The sequence below is a fragment of the Suricata suricatta genome, chromosome 17, assembly GCF_006229205.1.
Source record: "Suricata suricatta isolate VVHF042 chromosome 17, meerkat_22Aug2017_6uvM2_HiC, whole genome shotgun sequence".
NCBI lineage: Eukaryota > Metazoa > Chordata > Mammalia > Carnivora > Herpestidae > Suricata > Suricata suricatta.
Window position 1 is genome coordinate 11,992,540 of NC_043716.1, and position 20,446 is coordinate 12,012,985.

The 20,446-nt window shown below is 53.5% G+C and overlaps 1 protein-coding gene and 1 long non-coding RNA gene across 4 annotated transcripts; one reads left to right on the top strand and one right to left on the bottom strand.

Moving 5' to 3' along the window:
• Positions 1-591: 591 nt before the first annotated feature.
• Positions 592-9,545, bottom strand: LOC115283039. Its single transcript, XR_003904874.1, has 3 exons — positions 9,332-9,545; positions 1,173-1,311; positions 592-1,074 (listed from the first exon to the last, which is right to left on the bottom strand). It is a non-coding gene; the product is annotated as an uncharacterized LOC115283039 (long non-coding RNA).
• On the top strand, positions 2,295-18,947 carry P2RX1 (purinergic receptor P2X 1). Of its 3 annotated transcripts, XM_029929327.1 has the most exons (12): positions 2,296-2,719; positions 12,151-12,298; positions 12,576-12,647; positions 13,107-13,176; positions 13,428-13,524; positions 13,824-13,904; positions 14,174-14,315; positions 16,062-16,189; positions 16,572-16,662; positions 17,091-17,156; positions 17,506-17,607; positions 17,720-18,947. In XM_029929327.1, exons 1-12 carry the CDS (start codon positions 2,583-2,585, stop codon positions 17,783-17,785), a joined length of 1,200 nt encoding a protein of 399 aa, XP_029785187.1. In that variant the 5' UTR covers positions 2,296-2,582; the 3' UTR covers positions 17,786-18,947. The 3 variants fall into 3 exon arrangements, 1 of the variants encoding a protein (XP_029785187.1); XR_003904873.1 differs by lacking the exon at positions 17,720-18,947 and having other exon boundaries at positions 2,295-2,719; positions 16,791-17,156; positions 17,506-17,538; XR_003904872.1 differs by lacking the exons at positions 17,506-17,607; positions 17,720-18,947 and having other exon boundaries at positions 2,295-2,719; positions 16,572-16,881.
• The last annotated feature ends 1,499 nt before the right edge of the window (positions 18,948-20,446 follow it).

Consider the following 20,446-nt stretch of genomic DNA (forward strand, 5'->3'; position numbering starts at 1 on the left):
CTGTCCCTGGGGGTGCTGGAGTTGGGGCAAGGGCACGAAAACATAGTCCTGGATGGAAAGATGTACTTTAGAACCAGTGAAAGATGCATTGATACTATCAGCTGCCTGTCCTACTCTGGCAAAGTTATTAGCCAAAAAAGAGATTTGGGAAGAGAAATGTAACTGGTTTAACTTCTTTTTCTTTGGGGCATGCTCTGGATGTGACAACCCCAAGTGAAATAATCCTCCATGGCAGCCTGTTTTCTGCATGTCAGGTTCGGAACTGAGGCTCTAACAGGAGCACATGTGTGTGCTCCAAGCAAGGGTGTCTGAGTAGCTAAGGAGACCCATTGGAGCCTTGTGCTGACCCCCTGTGGACCAGAGCTGGCCTCCAGGATGAGTATAGGTCCCCTCTGCACTCCACCGGCCACTAAATTTAGCCAGGCAAAGGAAGCCATCCATCCACTGGTCCATCTGTCTGTCAGCAAGGCTGGCTCCTTAGAGCGGGGAGAGGGTGGAAGGAGGAGGAGGAGGTGGAGGAGGTCATGGTGAAGGGATCAAAAGGGCAGATACGGATTGGAGAATGACTGCCTGACTTCCTTTGCCTCCTCCTCCCCACCTCACCTAAGTGCCGGCTGCCTTCCTTAACATCCGGGAACCATGGGTGGAGTGGGACACAAAGATGGCGCAGGTAATGCCAGCATCCACCCCCGCTCTTCATCACAAGCAATTCATGTCCTGGGACCTGCTATTCCAAGAGCCAGGGGATCAGTTATAAAGAGAATAGGCATGTTTGGGATCAAGACCAGGCCAAGGGGACATGTCCCTCTTAGCTCTGGCTCCCAGCATCTCTGGATGTTTTTTTTAGAAAATTCCAGGACTTGGTTCTTGCCTGCTCTGCTTGAAGGTGGCATTGGACACACAGTTGAGTCTGAGATTGGCGAGGCTGATCCAGGCCCTGGGTGCTGGAAGCGGCCAGGGGCCTGCCCTCTGTGGGGGCTCTTGCTGTCCAGGGAGCAGCTCTGCTCAGGCATAGCGGGCACTTCCAGCCCTCGGGCCTGGTTCCCTGCCTGGAGCAATTTTCCAGCTAAAGGCCTGCCAGGAAGAAGTCTCTTATCAGCCCTCAGGGTGAGGCAGTTTGGGCTGCAGAGGAGTGCCCCACACCCCTGGGACACCCAGCCTCCACTTCCCACCTCTAGAGGAAGCCCCAAGGTCTCCAGGCCTGGTTTGAGGGTCAGCCAGTGAGGCCTTCCTGCTGCAAGCTGAAGCCTCCAGTACCGCCCAGGGTGAGCTTGGGCAATTCTGGTCTCTTCTCTGAGTTCATTTCTTCATCTGCAAAACAAGGCATGGGGTTGGAGGATGCTTCTGGCTCTAGGGCTCCAAAAGCAAAAATGAGACCTCTGCTCCACCCCATTCCCCTGGGGCCCTTGCATTCCTGCCCTGAGCTGGGGTCAAAGACAGGGGTGCAGAGGGGCTGTACCCCAAGATCAATAGTGGCCTCTGGATTTTCTGTCCTCAGCATTGTTGGGACCCACCTTGCTGGGGCCCCTACCTATGAAGGAAATCCATTATCATCCCCATTTCACAGATAAGAACATGCTCAGGCAGGTGAGGCAAATTACCCAAGCCCTCACAGGCAGCTAGTGGCAAAGCCAAGGATATTAACCAAGGCCATCTGCTATTAGGCTTTTCCATCTGCATCGGAGGGAGCCCAGGGGCAATGTGTAGCAGATATGGCCCTTGACTCTTTTGGGCACTTGCCTCCCTCTGCTTGCTTCTGGGAGGTGGAGGTGTGACTAGGACAGAACAGGACAGGACAGGTGTCGGGAGAGGAGAGGTGAGCTGTAGAGAAGTCATCCCGATGCTGAGGTTGATTGGGCACAGGCCAGGCTTGGACTCGGACAGATGGATGGAAGGTGGTCTACAAGGACAGAGGTGGGGGTCCTGTCACAGGCTCTGGAAATATCAGGTAGCTGGACCAGACATGCCCCACTTCCTCTTCTGGTCTCTTGGCCTCAAACCTCCCAGGGACTGAGCTCCCCATCTGGGGGCACAGGTAGAGTGGAAAGGATGTTTGGATCTGGGGATGGGTCCCTGGTCTGGGGAGGGCTTCGGCCTGAGGCCACTCCACCCAAGTCATCAGCCCTGTTCTGTTCTTTCAGGTTCGTTGGGGGCTGACAGCTTTATCTTTGCCTTGTGACAAGTGGCCTGTGGTTTCCTGCCAACAGCTTCTGTTTCCGGAGGCTCAGCAGAGCTGAGGCGGAGCCAGGAGGGGCAGTGGGGCTGGGCCTGAGTGGCCCCACTAGCCCCACCCCCGTCCATCTTTGGGAATTTATTTGTCCACAGACGGGGCTGGCCCACAGTCCATTGCCTGCCAGGGGCCAAGAGCAGCTCTGACCACCCAAAGATTCTCCTTCTCAATCCAAGTACCTCCAACTAACCGCTGACTCCTGATCTCTGGCCCCAAGCTGCCCTGCCCTACCCTACCTAAGGGACCAGGAACCCCCTAGAAGCGCCACTGTAGACGTGAGCATTGACAACGCTCTCACCTCAAGAGCAAAGGCTGCACGGCGCTCAGTTCTCAGCCCCCAGCCTGGCCCACCATGGCACAGCGGCTCCAGGACGAGCTGTCTGCTTTCTTCTTTGAGTATGACACTCCCAGAATGGTGCTCGTGCGCAACAAGAAGGTGGGCGTCGTCTTTCGCCTGATCCAGTTCGTGGTTCTGGTCTACGTCATTGGGTGAGTCTGGGCCCTCTACCTGCCACCTTCTTGCCGCAGCTCCCAACCTTGGCCTTTCTTCCAGGCTTTGGGATGTCCCCCAGGATCCCTAGGGGCCCCTCTTTCTTTCTCCATTGGTTGTCATCCTCCATGACAAACTCTAGTGCTATTCAGAAGGAATGGAAGCTTGCTAACTCACTGTCAGCATGGGGACACTGAGTGAAGGTACAGAGGGAAGCCTTGCCCTGGGTCCTATGGTGAACAAGAGGCAAAGCCTTCCAAGGAACTGACTCACTGTTGTTTTTGTTTTTGTTTTTTAAATGGTTTTTATTTATTTTTGAGAGACAGAGAGAGACAGCACGAGCAGGGGAGGGTCAGAGAGAGAAGGAGACACAGAATCTGAAGCAGGCTCCAGGCTCTGAGCTAGCTGTCAGCACAGAGCCCGATGCGGGGCTCGAATCCACAAACCGTGAGATCATGACCTGAGCTGAAGCCGGACACTTAACCAACTGAGCCACCCGGGCGCCCCGGAACTGACTCACTGTTAAGTCTCTCAAGTGGTGAGTGGTGCTGGAGGCCAGGGCCCCAGCAAACCACAGCTGGAGCTTTACCTCTAACCTCCAAGCCAAGCGGGCCACAGCTAAGACATGAAGGCTGCACCCCATTATATAGGCCAAAGAGGGAAAGGCCCTGCTCCCACCTGCCCCGCCTACATCAGAGGCATCCTGTGGTATTTGAGACCCCCAGAGCGAAGAGGCTCTCAAATTCAGAACACCTGGCACCTTCCTGGCGGCATGTCAGGCAGAGGTGAGAGGTCAGTTCAGGTTGCAGGGATGACTGCATCCCACTATAGGCATCCCCAGCCCTGCCTGGCTGTCCTGGGCATGCAGGGGCAGAAGCGAGGTGGGACTCCCCTGCAGTCTGGCTGTCCTGGGAACTGTGCAAAGGCCATCTTCCTAAAATCTGTCTTGGTGTCCCAGAAGCCACAACAGGCCTGGGAGGGGCTTACACATGTGTGTGCTTATGTGAACGTGTGTGTGTCTCTGTGTATGTTGTACCTAGAGCTCTGTGTGGATGCACGTGCTCTCATGTGTTTGGGCATGTGCCTCCTGGCTGCGTCCCCATGGCTGGGTGTCCCCATGTGCATGTCCTGTGGCTGGGGTGGCCACACCTGACATGTGTCCCCTGCATGTGTGTGGAGGTGAGGGCATCGTGTCCACTCACAGTGATGCTGCAAAGGGTTCTTGGAGGCCCGGGGGCCACTGAAGGGGTTTCAGCTCCAGCTGAGGGGGTGTGGGGGCTCCCGGCAGAATCACTTTGCTCTGGGATCCTGGGGGCCCTGCCCCTCTGCTCTCCATATCCCCATTTTTGCTGTGGGACCAAACCAGGACTGCTGCCTGGAGCCCAGGGCAGGCTGACCAGGAGGGAAAACAGTGACCATATCTCTGTGGTCCTCCCAGGGCCTCTGTTACCTAAAACAACCTTCCCTCTATCCCCATCTGGCCCCCAGGGTCTCAGAGCTGGTCAGGAAGAGTCAGAGGCAGGACCCAGCCCTCTGCTACCTTCAACCTCTGCCTCCCTGTTCACAGACCAGTTGGACATCTTCAGTGTCATTTGAAGTTGTGAGGAAAACACAGAAAGGAGCCCAGAAAGGAGCAGTGGGTCTTCCAGGTCCTATAGCAAGTCAGCGGCCAGAACTGAGGCCTCCTGACCCCCAAGCCTTCGCGCTGCCTTCTCCTTTCCCACCTCGTACGGGCTCTGAGAACTTTGTAATGGGGCCCTGACACTGCGATGGACAGTGATTAAAAGGACAGGCTTAAAAGTTCACCATTAGCTGCACTCCTGACCCTCCAGGGAAAAGAGAACTCTCCCGCCCAGGCCCAGCCCATCCTTCGCCCAAAGAGGCTGGAGAATGCTGTCCTCCCTATGGCCCCTGTGGCTCCCTATTTCTGCTTTCAGGTCAGCACTAGGACCAGCGCCAGGGCCCTCTCGTGTGTTGGTCACAGACTGTCAGAGGGAAAGGGACAGTCCTCCCTCCCACCGCACCCCTAGCCGCACCGTTTGCCCTCAAGCCACCATCCACCCCTGAACACGTACTTCCATTCGTAGGGACCTGCCTGCTTCCCTCCTTCCCTTTCTCCCTCCCAAGGACCATCTACTCAGTTTCCAAATGGATGTGCCTCCTCCGGGTTGGTGAGGCTCGGAGACCATGAATGAGTTAGTGTGGATCCCACAACTAGAAAGAGGCTGAACCAGATTTGAGTCCAGCTGCAAGTTTCCAAAGCTGGCCTTGATATCCTGGAAAGGAAACATCTCAGAGAGGGGCACTGACTTGCCCACATACATAGCAGAGAGAGGAAGGCAGGGTGTCCCACAGTACCCACCCCCATAACGCCACCCTCAAGCCCGGGATCCTGCTCCCGCTGCTACCCTTGCTGGCTCTGGCGACCTCATCTGGCCACTGCCCGCTGCTTTGCTAACCACTCAGCTGGAGACCAGCCTGGACTTGGTCTTACCATCTCAGGTTTCAAGTTCCCAACTGTGCCACAGAGCAAGTGCAGGGAGGTCCCCTCTAAAGATGTTGTGTGCAGGCGCATTCCTGAGATGAAATGGCCTTTCTTTACTTATCCCCCCTTCCCAAGGCTCCTGCCTGTCTAAATGTCTGGTCCTGTGGGTGCTGCAGGGCACAAAGGGGAGCATGGGAGAAGAGCCAGACTCCTGCATTCCAGAGACAAGGGCACTAACAAGAGACAGAGCTGGACAGAGGGACAGACACTGGAGTACAGCCACTCCGATGAAGAGAGGCCCTGAGACTTAGAGATGGGGAATTACTGAGATGGAGGCGGAGAGGCTGAGATGCCGAGCACTCAAACAGACTCTGTCTGAGGAGGGAAACTGAGGCTGTGTTCTCTATCAGGCACCCCATTCTGGGAAGCCCATGGCAAGCAGAGGGAGCAAGTGGGCCTGAGGCCCAGTGGGCTGAGCTAAGATGTTACTTTTTTGGGCTCAAATTAAAATGATTAATTTGTAGGGTGCCTGGGTGGCTTCGTTAGTTAAGCATCCAACTCTTGATCCGGATCATGATCTTGCAGTTGGAGATCAAGCCCCAATCAAGCCACAGACTCCATGATGTCTGTGGAGTCTGCTTGGGATAATCTCTCTCCCTCTCTCTCTGCCCCTCCCCTTCTTATGCACTCTTTCTCTCTCACTCTCAAAATAAGTAAGTAAGCATCAAAAAATTTTTAAATGGTTAATTTGCAGTTAGAACTGTCTCCTGGGAGGCGGTGCGCTCTCGTAACTCAACACACAGGCCGTGGGCCACCGTCCATGACCTAGCAGGCCCATACAAGGAGCGTACAGGGATATGTCCCTGCCGGGAGGGCTCTGATTCAGAGAGGAGAGAGATTTGGCTGCGGCTCACAGGACAGTCCCAGTGGGATTGGGGAATGCTGCTTGGTAAGAGAAATGTGGGAAGGCTTCCTGAAAGAGGCAACACAGTGGTGGAACCAGCCGTGAGCAAAAAAGCCTGGGAGCTCTAGTCCAGGAAAGCCTGTTCCTGGCTCTACTGACCCCTGTGCACCTCCACACAGAGTGACTGAGAAGTTCACATGCTTCTGAGATTTTCATATGAATCCGGGAGCACGCCAATCTGGGATTAGGACAGATACAAATCATTGCTGGGGAGATGCGTTCAGGGACATTCCTACAGCATCTTCTCTGTGCCTATTGCTGTGTTGGGCCCCATGGGACAAAGGTGGGGTACAGGGTAGGCAAAGGAGAAATGAGGAGTGAAGGATGAATTAGCCAGGACTTCTTTGGTTCCTAGTGAAGAGTGGGGCTATTGAGTGGTTTATATAACTGAAAAAAAGAAATCAAAGCGGCTTCGGGCTGGATCCTCCATGGTGAGAGCCCAGGAAGAGCAAGTCCCACAGGGAAACGGTGGGGAATTCAGATTGGTCCTATTTGGGTTCCCCACTGAAGCCAGGATCTTCTCCCCTACCCCACTGTGCCATCCTCTGGGCTTCGTTCTTAGGCAGTCTCTCTGTCCTCACAGTGGCAAATGTCCACCAGCAGCTGCAGGCTGACATCCCACCAGCTTAGCCATTCCTGGGGCGTAAGACTTTATCATTTTCCAGAGTTCCGGCAAAAGTCCCAGATCTGACTCTGACTGGCAGGCACTGGGTCAAAGGCCTACCACAAAACCCATTGTTATGGTCAAGGGAATGAGATACTCAGATTAGTAGAGTCTGGTTGTGTGCCTACCTGGTCCAGGGACTCCTCCTGGAAAGAAAAGTGTGATCAAAGGTCCTGGGGCAGGAAAGACAGCAAAGGAGTCACTAGGGTTAGGCTGTGAAGCATGAGAGGACCCAAGGGAAAGGACGTGGAGGGGTGACCACAGCCACTGATTCAGGCCTCTGAATGCTAGGCTGAGGAACATGGGGAGCCACAGAAGGTAGTGGGGAGCTGTAGAAGGATGTCTAGCAGGGGAAGGCCCAGGACAGACAGGTGTTGGGGTGGGGATGGAAGCTAGAAGCAAAGCAGCTGTGAAGATGCAGCCATGATAATAGGAGAGGATGAGACCATGCCCGGTAGAAGCAGGTGACACAAGTGGTCACCCTGGTGGTACATGTGGAGGGGGCACCCATACTCAGTTTCTGCACATCATCACTGCAGGGGGACGTGGGCCCAACACAGTCAGAGTTTTTGATTTCTCAAGTGCAGTGGGAAATCGGAATTTATGGGCAAAAGGACTTCTTGGTGCTCAGAAGTGGGCGACTCATTAAACATGTTTAAAAACACAAATCATCAAAACCTGACTTATCTGCAGATTGCATGTTGCCTAACCTCTGAACACTCAGCATGGGCCCCAGCCCTGAATGCAGTCCTTCCCATGCCTGGAGTCTGGTCTTACCCCTCCCCAAGGCTGCCGTGCCCCATAGCATGTGCCTGGGCTCGTCAACTCCTGCCTACAGTCCATGGGTGCATCTTGGGTCCCCCTAGCCATCCATCCCATGCCTGAGGTCCCTTGACATCCCCCCAAAGAGTGTGGGGATAATGGAGAACGAGGGTGTGAGGAGGATTCCCAGGCTTTGAGGGGGATGCCGTAGGTACGGTGCCAGCCTCCAAGATGAAGGCACCGGAGTGCAAGTTCTGTGGGGACATGAGGCATTTGGGGTGGTTCCACGGAATTTTTGTTTTGAGATAGAAATCAAATGCCGTAACATTCGCCCTTTAAAAATATACAATTCAGTGGTTTTCGTGTAACCACAAAGTTGTATGACCATCACTGTCTCAGCCCACAAAATATTCACGACTTCAAAGAAAGAAAGCTTGTACTTCTTAGCAATCACCCTCCATTCTTTCTCTCTACAGCCTACCTTGCCTACTCTGGGCATGTCATATAAATAAAATCATATAATATGTGGCCTTTCCTGTCTGGCTTCATATTTATTAGGCTCATCCATGTTGGCTGTAACACGTATCAGTCGGCCATTGCTTTTTCTGGCCAACTAATATTCCATTGTATGGACGTACCACATTTGGCTTGTCCATTCATCAGTGTATGGTCACGTGGGCTGTTTCCACATTTGCGTCTTATGAGTAATGTTGCTGTGACACTTGTGTACACGTTTTAGTACAGACATATTTTCAGTTCTGTTAGGCATATACCTAGGGGTGAATTGCTGAGTCAATGGAAATTCCATGTTTAACTCTGAGGAGCCGCCAGCCTGTTACGCAGAGGGTTGAGTTGACTTTGAGGTCACAGTGTGATTGATGTCTGGGGTGAGGGATCAAGGAACGGGGAAGGAATGTGTGTCACAAAGCAGTGGGCCATGTAGACATGTAGGTAAGTTCCTTGAGTGTGGAATTTTGGTTTGTTTTGTTCACTTCTGAGTTTTTAGTGGCAGAACAGTAAATAAATAAAAGGTATTTTTTGAACCACTAAATGAATGTGTGGAATTAGATTTCCAAGGAGAGTGCAGAAGTAGAGATAAATACCTAGGGACACAAGGTGTCTGTGACAGCTCACCTGAGGTTCTGTCTGGGCTGCGAACGGAAGCCAGGGCAATGGGGGCGGGTGGACATTTGAAGAGGAATTACTGACTCAAGACAGTGAAAATAAGGGAATTACTTATTATGTGCCTACTGCATGATAATTGCTTTAAAGAGAACTCATGGGGGGCGCCTGGGTGGCTCAGTCGGCTAAGCCTCCAACCTCGGCTCAGGTCAGATCTCACATTCGTGGGTTCAAGCCCCACATCAGGCTTTGTGTTAACAGCTCAGAGCCTGGAGCCTGCTTCTGGTTCTGTGTCTCCTTCTCTCTTGCCCCTCCCCCTCTCATGCTCTGTCTCTCTCTGCATCAAAAATAAATAATACATTAAAAAATTTTAAAAAAGAGAGAGAGAGAGCTCATGGGAACGTCCCCTAGTCACCTACACTTGGTTTCTCCCTTCCTGGGGCCCAGCCCACAGCTGAGTGCATAGTAGGGCCTTGCTCGTATTTGTTGAATGAACAGCCTTTTTGAGGTAGGTGCCATCACCTCTGTTTTGCTGAGAAGGCCAGGACTGAGTGGCTTAGTCCTCAGCCTGGTGAGGCTAAAGTCACACAGCTGGTAAGTGGCAGCGCCAATACCTGAATCTTGGCTTCTGTTCCTTCGGGGGGCCATGCTCCTGGCCACTCTGTGCCGTCTTCCATGGGGGACTGTTGGAGAGGAGACTCAGGACAGGGTATTGCTGAGGAGGAGGTGGAAAGAATGAGAAAGGTAATGCCCGGAAAAGGAGGGACTTCTGAAGATGTTCATGACTTTGGGATCAGACCCCCTTGAGAGTGACAGCTAAGCCAGGTCAAGGTGAGCATGGCTTTGCGGGGGTGGGCCGGGTGCCATGGTTACTCCATTATTATCAGAACCGAGGTCACAGATGTCAGATTGACTTTACCATGTTACCTCCAGGACTGACAGTCCACAGGGGCGGGCATAGCCTGCATGACCGGATCAGCCCCTGCACACAGCCGTGGTGTGGCTCCACACTCCTGCCTCCTGGCAGACGTGCTGCTGCTGGGCTGCTCGGTGGAGAGGGGAAGAGACCTGGGCTGGGACCTCAAGCCTGGGGTCTGCCTCTGACTTGGCAGGGACACTCCCTCAGGCCTCAGTTTCCCCATCTAAACTGTAAGAAGTTTGTATTGGGCCCAGAAAGAAATTCTGTTGGGATGTTGGATGGGGGCTGCCGAGAGGGAGGCCTGTGGCCCTCCTACAGGGGTTCAGACATGGATCAGCTCCCCATCACCCCCAACAGCTCCTCTGAGCTTAGACATGGAACCAGAATCTTCTTTGGAGGAAGGAGGCCAAGGAGGGTAGCAGTAGGTGATGCCCCCAGCTCTCCGTGATGAGGCTGGAAGCGGTGAGGACTGGAGGCCTTTGTCATGCCTCAGCTGTTTCCACCTGGGACCTGCAGGGGGCAGCAGTGACCATACTTAGGCTTTAGGGAGCCTCCAGAGCCGGGCTAGGGGAGGGACTTAGAGAAGATGGAGAGTGGACTTTGGGAGGGGAGGGGTGGAAAGGGTGGGCTGACTTCCTGGGGACTGGGGCAGGGAGACAGCCCCCAAAGAGCTAGCACTGACTCTGGGACTAAGATGCCCAGAGAATTGCTACCAGGCCGGAGTGCTGGGACACAGGAGAGAGGCTTTGAGCTCTGCCTGGGCTGGTGGGGCTGAGGGTAGGGTGAGGGATGAAGGGAATATAAACATACCTGCTCACAGTCAGGCACAGATGTGCTTACAGATTTCCCCTGGACATACATAGCTACACACTCTGACGAGCACCACAAATGGACACAGATACACTCACACACAGTTACAATGAATCTCCATTCAGTCTCTCCCGAAGGAAATGGGGCATACCCAGGATCCTCAGTTGTTAAGTAACAGAAACCAAACCCAAATTGGCTTAAATTAAGAAAGGAGTTTATTAGCTAATGTAATAGAGGAAAGTCCAGAAGTAAATTTTAAAAAATTCTTTTTAATGTTTATTTATTTTTGAGAGACAGAGAGAGACACAGACAGACAGAGTGTGAGCAGGGGAGGGGTAGAGAGGGAGGGAGACACAGAATCACTCCAGGCTCTGAGCTGTCAGTACAGAGCCTCACTTGGGGCTCAAACCCATGAATTATGAGATCATGACCTGAGCTGAAGTCAGACGCTTAACTGACTGAGCCACCCAGGCACCCCCAGGAGTAAATTTTTTTTAACATGGCTAGATCCAGGAGCTCAACCATTATCAGGAAGCTGCCCTCTCCATTTCCTGGCCTAACTTTCCTCTAAGTTGGCTTCATTAACAGAGTTAGTCTTTCTGTGAGGTAGCAAAATGACTAACCACACTTTTGGTCTTGTACCTACCTTGCTTAGCTACCCAGCAGAAAGGATATCTTACCCAGTAATTCCCAGAAAAATTCTGGCCTCATTGCTGAAACTCCCCAGGTTGTGTGTCCATGTTTAGACATGGTCCATTGCTAATGCGATGGAACATTGATTGGCAAGGCTTGGTTGTGTGTCCACCCTCCAGCCCCCAAGGCTAGGGTGGAGGTAAATTTCACTGACTCCCAGACAGAAAGTGAGGAACCCAAAGGAACAGGGGTTCTTCATGCTGGAAGGGAAGGCCAGAATTTCCCAGGAAAGCTGGCAGGCCTCCAGCCTGAGTCACTCCCACAAGAGCCTCAAATAAGGCCAGTTAATGTGAGCTCTTCAGAGGGCCACTTGCCCCCCTTCTGTGTCTGTTCCCGTCCCCCTTGCCAGGGGCTCCCAGCATGGCTGAGATAATCATAGCTAATTCTCTGTGGCACTTACTGCATGCCAGTCTGCACTCTCAGTGATTTATGTGCATTAAGTCACAAGTACTATTAGTACTGTTATTATTCCCATTTTACAGATGAGGAAACTGAGGCAGAGAGCGATTGAATCGTTTATCCAAAATCACACAGCTCTGGGTAGTGTAGATGGGATTCCAATGCAGGCTCTTGGGGACCAAATATCAAGTTCTCAGCCATCATGCTCTGCTTGTTCTTAGTGGGAGAATCTTAGGAAGGAAGAAGCACTCGGGCATAAGGATTATGGTCTAAAAAGCTCGGCCTCCAGGCCCCAGCAAATCCTGCTCTTGAAAAAGGATCTGAGAGAGTCCTCCAGTAGGTCTCCTCTCTGGGAATTAGTATTTTCCCAGGGAAAGCAGGGTGGAACTTCAGGCACAGGCCAGCTCAGGGAGGCAGGTGAGGCTCTCCCACCCCCAGCCCAAGATGTAGCTTCAGGAGCAGAGTGGCTCAGAGATGCGTCTGGAGACAGGAGGGAAAAGGATGTGGCATGTCTAGCTGGTTCCAGCAAGGGCAGCAGCCCATGTACCCTCATGCCATCTTTGAATGGTCCTGCCCAGCTCTGACCCTTTTAACCCCCAACCCACTCCACAGGTGGGTGTTTGTCTACGAGAAAGGCTACCAGACCTCAAGTGGCCTCATCAGCAGCGTGTCTGTGAAGCTCAAGGGTCTGGCCGTGACACAGCTTCCAGGCCTGGGCTCCCAGGTCTGGGATGTAGCTGATTACGTCTTCCCAGCCCAGGTGAGCTACACCTTGCACCCACGGGGCCTGGCTCAGAGCAGGACAGGCCTCTGTCCAATGGCAGATGGGACCAGCCCAGCTCCCATCTCCCTCTGGGCCTCAGCTTCCCTAGCCAGCGAAAGCAGGTGGTTATTTCATTCCACTCTGCCATCACGGGTTATGGAGGCTGCTGGGTATCATGTGGATTCCAGGAGCTTGTTGGGGCAGTGCTTGGGTTCCGGGGGCCGTTCTCCCAACTCAGAGCCCTGGTCTCCCCTCCCCTGCCCCTCACTTACAGGGGGACAGCTCTTTCGTGATCATGACCAATTTCATTGCGACCCCCCGACAGACTCAAGGCTACTGTGCAGAGGTGAGGACTGCTACCCATCCCCTCTTCCTGCTTCTTGGACCCAAGGAAGAATAACATGGAAGAGAAGGTCCCCCTGTGGGTTGAAGATAGAATTCCTGAGAGGAATGAACTGGTGGCATTTTAGGCAGAGATTCACCCAAAGTAGCCGTCCGCTATTGGCAGTGCTGAAGTTTCCCTCCCAGCTGTGTGTCAAGCAAGATGCTGAGCCTCAGTGCCCACCTAATCCCCAAGCCCTAACATCCCTGTTCCCCGCCAGTTGACCTGGCAATAGGGCAGCTGGGCATGAGCCCAGATGGTCCTGGGAGGGGTCTGGGGAGAGGGAAGGAAGCTGTAAGCAAAGGTCACCCCAAAGTGGTCCAAGATTGCCCCCACAACTTCTCTAGGGCCCTGGAGGTGAGAGGGGCTCTTCTTAGGACCCTACCCAAGGGGCCTAGGAGCAGCAACTCTCCCTTCCCTTAGCACCCGGAAGGGGGCATATGCAAAGATGACAATGGTTGTACCCCAGGGAAGGCAGAAAGGAAGGCCCAAGGTAAGCTCGACCTCCTCCTGTCCCCCTGCACAACCCTGGTCAGCTCCAGGCTTCCTCTACCAGGAAGTCCTTCCTGCTCTCTCCTTCCCTGCCACCCTTGCCTTGGCCTACCCTGTCCCAGATCCAGCCACATTTCTGTCCTCAGAACTTCTGCTCTTGGATGTTCCATCACTGGGGGCTCTCGTGGATGACGGGCCTCTTCTGTATCCCCAGCTTGGGATGGGCACCCACAGGTTCCTCCCTTGCTCCAGGGATCCGCACCGGCAAGTGTGTGCCCTTCAACGACACCGTGCAGACATGTGAGATCTTCGGCTGGTGTCCAGTGGAGGTGGATGACAATGTCCCACGGTAATGCCTTATCCATCCAGGGAGCTGGGAGCAGGTTCTCTAACCCAGACAAAGGGGCACCTGGATCCAGTTCTAGAAACGATCTATCCTCCCTTCTTCCAACCTCACCCTTACCCCATCTGTATGGTCCAAGCCAATGATCCCTCCAACCCTGGTCATTACGGCACACCCATCCCCCACCAAGCCAAGGCCACAAGAAGATCCCATAGGTTATCATACCCCCACACCCATGGCAAACTCTGGTGGGCACACGGGGGACTTTTGGGGAGGGGGCAGTGAGTGAGTATGGTCTCCTCCAGCCCTGCCCTTCTCCAAGAAGCCGAGAACTTCACTCTCTTCATCAAGAACAGCATCAGCTTTCCACGCTTCAAGGTCAACAGGTTTGTGGGAAAAGGGGGCAGAAATGCAGGAGCCCCTCGAGGCCATTCCAGCTGGTCTTGACTGTCTCTGTCACCTTCCACTCCTGCTGATCTCACTCTGGAGACAGAAGCCTGAGCTGGGCCCCTTGGGTGGGCTGCCTTCAGTCTCCAAGGGCTGTGGAAGGAGGGGTTTAATGGAGTTTGTGACGGATCCCCAGAGCTCTGGGGCATGGTGGGCAACCTCCCAGCTGGCATTCTGCTGCCACCAATACCCTCCACCCCCATTATAGGCGCAACCTGGTTGAAGAGGTGGATGAGGCCTACATGAAGACCTGTCTCTATCACAAGGTCTTGCACCCGCTGTGCCCTGTCTTCAGGCTTGGCTATGTGGTACAAGAGTCAGGACAGAATTTTCGCACCTTGGCTGAAAAGGTATGATGCCGGGTGAGTGAGGGAGGCGAGGCTGGGTCCTGGGATCATCAGGTCAATGAAGGCTTTTCAGTCCCAGATAATGCCCCCCTCAAGCCCCTCTGGTATGGGCTGAGTAAATATATAGATCTATTCCCTACCATTGAGCACTCCTGAGGGTCAGACCAAGTCCTCAGCCAGCTCTGCACGGACCTGACACAGAGGAGGAGCCCGGAATGGTTGGATGTGGGCCGATGTTAGCACCTGGATGTCTGCTGAGGTCACACTGTTTTTTTAAATATTAAATGAAAGCAGCTTGAATTCCATGACTCATGGCCCTGAGAAATCCTGTGCCCTGCCCAGGATTCCTGGGAACTCCAGAAGCTGGAATTTGCAGTCACTTGGGGTTCCAAGAAAAGCAGTACCTTGTAAGGAGCCCAGACCTATCTGACTGGGTTCAAATCCTGTCTCTGCCCCTAAGGAGCAATGTGACCTCAGACCAGTCTCTTATCCTGAGTGTGTCTGAGCTTTTGCACCGACACAGTGGGGACAGTAACCGTACCAGGCTCGGGGGCTTGTCTTTAGGATCAAGTGAGTTCACGTTCACCGTGGGACAGCACTTCAGGGCTGCCTGGCATGTGGCAACCCCCTGTGCGTGTTCCCATGTGATCAGTTAGCATCCTTCTCCTGCAGTTGCCTATTTAGGGGAGGAAATCAGCTTCTTTTGTGTGATATCACACACACACACACACACACACACACACACACACACAACTTGTTCACAACACATCTAGCACAGGGGCCAGCAAACTTTTTCTTTAAAGGGCCAGAGAGTACGTATTTTCAGCATTGTGGGCTGTATGGTCTGTGCTCCAGCCACTCAAGTCAGCGGCAGTAGGGCAAAAGCCACCACAGACAATATGCAGACAGACTCGGCCCTCAGGCTTCAGTTTGCTGAACGCTGGAGGCGTTTACACTATAGCCACAAGCGCCACCAGAAAGCTAAATGTTAGACCTCCCCCTCCCTAAAAGTGTCCTGGTCACCTGCTCTTCTTACCCCTCCCCTTCACCTACAGATACCTGCGGACCTGCTTCCTGCTTACTTGCTCCACTCACTCTTACCACTTCCCAGCTCTTCTGTTGCTCAGTCTACTTCCCCTTCCCCGGTCCCTGACCCTCCCCACCAGTCCCTCTTTCTTGCCTTGCCCAGAGGAGTTTCGCTTGCTCAAGTTTTCTCTTCCTAGCCCAGGTCTTTACCGACTCTCTCTTTAATTCAACACCGTTGCCTTCCATGCTGTGACTTTCACTAGGAACTCAGGAATCAGTGACAAATGAGACAGCCAGCCCCACCTTCATGGGGCTTGCAGTCTTACAGGAGATGGGCTAATAATCACACAAAATAAATATATGATTTCAAAGTGGCACATGTTCCAGAAGAAAACACAGAGGGAAGAACAGGCACACATTTGAGACCGGAAGTGGTGGTTAGGGAAAGCCTCTCAGAGAAAGATAAGAAAGAGGCAGCCTTTGGAACTACAAGAACTTTATGTGCAAAGGCCCTGAGGTAGAAAGAACTTAGTATATTCTAGAAACCATCAGAAAGTTGAAGTGTGATGGACAGGAGGTGGAGCCAGAGAAGGGGACAGAACCTTCACCCTGAAGCAGCTTCTCAAAGTCTTCCCAAACAAAAAAAAATTCCCCCATTCAAGAGATTGCTAGCATCAGCATAAGACAGGAGTTTCTTGATCCCGAAACGCTGTGTCCCTGCAGGGCGGCGTGGTAGGCATCACCATCGACTGGCACTGTGACCTGGACTGGCATGTGAGACACTGCAAGCCCGTCTACGAGTTCCATGGACTGTATGAGGAGAAAAACCTGTCTCGAGGCTTCAACTTCAGGTGCCTGCCAGGCCCCATCAGTGCTCCCTCCTTGGGGTCCCAGAGCCCCGTGAGGTCAAGCAAGTATCCCAGGAAGGAAGCGAGGAAGTGGGGCAGCTCCCATTCTCCTGGGATTGACCAAGCAGGGAGCCCGCAGGGAACAGGACCTGGGCAGCCTGAGCTCCAGCCTTCGAGGCCACCCCCCCACCCCCCGCCAGGGCTGCCAGGGAAAATTGCTGACATCAGGAGTTAGGGTGAGGGTTGAATACAGCATTCCTGGAATGAATGTTGGGGGGCATGGGACTGTCCTCAGGAACCTCTGGGGATCCTGCTGAGCTCTGAGAACACTGGACCTAAAACTGTTCTCCATCACTCATTTTTGCCACCTCACTCTTTCCCCAAGGTTTGCCAGGCACTTCATGGAAAACGGGACCAACCACCGGCACCTCTTCAAGGTGTTTGGGATTCGCTTTGACATTCTTGTGGATGGCAAGGTGAGTGTCCAGGTGAGGGACAGCCAGAGACACAATCTCAGTTCCTGTGCATGCTTATTGGGTGTCCATGGTTATGGACAACAAGAAGTTGACTGAGCTTCATTCAGCACTTTTACTTCTAATAACAGATGGACCCGGATACCTGCTGAGGGCAGGGCTTTACAGTCTGTGACCTCACCTCCTCCACTACCTCCCTGTGTCCAGGGAGGCAGAGCCAAGGTCAAAACCCAGGGCTTCTAACCAGTAGCTGGGTCCCCATGTGGAGCCAGAGCTGTGGGGAGCAGTTTTTGGGCCAGCTAATGGCGGGAGTGGGGGGTAGAGAAGGGGAGCCCCTTGCCCCAGGGCTGGCCTTAGGGTTTCTGAGAAAGGCCTTTTCTACCCCGCTCCTTCTGACTGTTAATTCTTCTCTCCCTGGGCCCTGCCACCAGGCTGGGAAGTTTGACATCATCCCCACAATGACCACCATTGGCTCTGGGATTGGCATCTTTGGAGTGGTAAGTGTTAGAATCACGGGGTCACTGTGCTAGTGTCCGTCCCTCTTTCACATCTCGGTGGCAGCAACAAGTCTCTCGTCCCATCCTTACTGAGCCCACCCCACTACTGCAGACCCACAGTATGTCTGAAGAAACTGAAGCCCAGCGCTGGGGCAGGACAGAGGTGTGATGGGGTGATCTTGACCCCCTGAGGGAACAACAGAGCATCATCCCCCTTTCAAAACCTGAGGCATAAGATAGAACAGGATGGAGCCAGGCCCCCAAGCCAGTAGGGACGGCTGTGGGGTGTGGAGGGTTCTGTCCCCGCACCCGTATTCCCATGCTGTATCCACCATCTCCCTGCCCTCAGGCTACGGTTCTCTGTGACCTGTTGCTGCTCCACATCCTGCCCAAGAGGCACTACTACAAGCAGAAGAAGTTCAAGTATGCGGAGGACATGGGGCCAGGGGCGGTAAGATCACTCCCTGAGTTGGGTCTTTCTGAAGCCTTAGGCCCGCATGTCCGTGTTGGGGGACAGCTGCTTCCCTGAGGCTGCCTTTTTATCCCCTCCAACGCCCCCGCAGGGTGAACGTGACCCCACAGCCACCAGCTCCACCCTGGGCCTGCAGGAGAACATGAGGACGTCCTGACCCTCAGCCGCTGACTCCAGACCGGACACAGCATGACGCTTCAGGCAGGGACCCTGGTGGGGTCCCAGCCAGGACACAGTGGTCTCCTCGGGAGCTCTCCACCCACTCAGCCAGCCACTCACTAGGTTACTTGCGGGCTCAGCGTGGACACTGGGAGACACCTGTGCATTCTGGGCTCTGGCCCAGACTCCACGACCTCCAAGGGAGCTCCACCCCAGCCTCAGCCACTCCTGGTCTGGAGGGGCCGGGGCTGGGCAAGGCTCCTCTCACACTCCTGTGTCAGAGACAGACGTGTGCTTCTCTCCCTGGGCCTCGTGCACCCCATTGCCTCATGTCTCTAGATCCATGCTTTCCCATAGGGCAGACCCTCGCCGTGATGACCATTTAAATTTATATTAACTCAGATTGATTAAAATACAAGATGCAGTTCCTATAGCCACATCACAACTGCTCAATAGACATCTGTGTCTAGTGGCTGCCATATTGAACCACATAGAATATTGCAGAAAGTTCTATTGGACTGCTCTGCTTAAGTCCGGTTTCTCACTGGCCCCAGATTCTCCTAGGGAGCTTTTCAACAGGGCAGGCACCCGGACCCACCTCAGACCTCCCGAACCAGAATCTGTAGGGCTGTCCACAGATCTGCAAGGATGGCAAACTCTGGACCGTTTTCAGGATGTACGTTTAAGAACCGCTCCTGATTGGTCACCAGATTCAGCCTGGGCATGCGTGACCTGGCAGACGCCAGTACTGAGCAGGTGTGTGGTGTGTTTATCAGCCACGCTGTGTCTCACGTACACACCCCCATGCACATACTTATGCACATCCACACCCTCCTTCCACCCGCACTCTGGTTTTGAACAGCTAGAGCCCTGCAAACACAACCGTCTAAACATACCCATGCCCTCAAGTACTGACACGTGGTCCGTGCCACAGCACCCCCAGGGGCGTATGCTTCTCCCCGACTGTCAGGCTGAGACAGTCCCCTCTAGCCACGAATCCTTACTCGGCTACCTCAGGTTGGGGTGCAGACGGCCAAATCCTGGGCCTCCTGCTCATGGCCCCACCTCAGCGCCTAAGGCCTGCCTGGTACTGTTTGAACACAAGGTCTGGGGAAAGTGAGGGGCGGAGTACAATAAAAGGAATGAGGCTTTTAATCAAAGGATCTCTGGCTCTGTACTTTCCCCCATTTCTCCTTCTGTGACACTAGATGTCCCCATCTGTGAAATGTGCGGGAATGAGTTGAACGATTTTTGAGGTCCTCTGCATCTCTTCATAGATGGTGGAGAGCCAATACTTATGCCTTGAGGCCAGCAGGGTCAGAACCGGAGGTCAGCTCCCCTCAGTCCATGGGTCACTGTACCTCTTGGAGCTCTTCCTGGGCCTCCAAGTGCCCCTCCCACAGCTTCGAGAGACCTGGCACGCAGACAGGCAGATACCCTCAGAAGTGGCTTCATGACAGCAAGGATAAGAATGGGGCTGGCTGTCCCGCAGGGGAGGTCTGAGGGAATCCCAAAGACAGGAGGAAGGCCTTGAGTGGAGGCAGTGTGGACCGATTCTCCGGGGGCCCTGCTGTGGGCAAGATCTGCGCTCTAGACTTACGTCCAGGCAGCGTCTCTGGGAACCCCCATCACTGTGCTCTATCTAGACCCGTGCTGTCCAATAGCAATGATGGAAATATTGTCTGTGCTGCCCAAAATAGTATTCACTAACCTCATGTGGCCACAGAATACTTCAAAGGTGGGCAGTACAACCAAGAACTTAATTTTTAATTTTGTTCACTCTTTTTTTAAGTTTATTCATTTTGAGAGAGTGTGCATGTGAGCACGCAAGAAGGGGGAGGGAAGGGGGAGGTGCAGGGAGAGAGGGAGAGAGAACATCCCAAGCAGGCTCTGCACTGCCAGCGCAAGCCCCAAGTGGGCTTGATCTCACGAACCATGAGCTCATGGCCTGAGTCGAAATCAGGATTTGGACTGAGCGACCCAGGATCCTTTAATTTTATTCACTTTTTTTAAATGTTTTTATTTACTTTTGATATAGTGAGAGACAGAGCATGAGAGGGGGAGGGTCAGAGAGAGAAGGAGACACAGAACTGGAAGCAGGCTCCAAGCTCTGAGTTGTCAGCACAGAGCCTGATGCGGGGCTCAAACCCACGAACATGAGACCATGACATGAACTGAAGTTGGAGGCTTAACCGATTGAGCCACCCAGGTGCCCCAATTTTATTCACTTTTAATTACTTTAAATCACCACATGTGGCTGGCAGCAGTAAGAAACCATATTGGATGGCACAAGCTAGTCCCGTCCTTTAGGCCCTTGGCTTCCTACCCTCTACCCCAGCCAAGAACCATTCTTCAGATTTTACAAGACAGGACCTCCTTCTTCTTCCCTCCCTTCCTTCCCCAGTCCTACTTGCTAATGCACCTCCTGCCCTCTTCCCCCCTGAAGGAGCAGAGGATTCCTCCTTTGTATCCAACCCTTCCATCCAGCCCAGAGGCCTCCCAGGAGAGGCTGCCTCTCCTCTCCGCCAATAGCCAATAGCAGCCTTTGCCCCTCCTTTCTGCCTTCTCCTGACTCTTGTTCTTTTGCAGCTCTTCGTGCTCTCCCTTCACTGCCACCATTCTAGAAAGACCTACATTTCTACACTTCCTTCTGCATCCC

Bases quoted from the DNA above. Each gene is read 5' to 3' on its own strand.
- P2RX1 (XM_029929327.1), top strand. From the start codon at position 2,583: ATGGCACAGCGGCTCCAGGACGAGCTGTCTGCTTTCTTCTTTGAGTAT. The intron at 2,720-12,150 runs GTGAGTCTGGGC...CCCACTCCACAG, and splicing joins GTTCTGGTCTACGTCATTGG to GTGGGTGTTTGTCTACGAGA. The intron at 13,177-13,427 runs GTAAGCTCGACC...CCCTTGCTCCAG, and splicing joins GGCAGAAAGGAAGGCCCAAG to GGATCCGCACCGGCAAGTGT.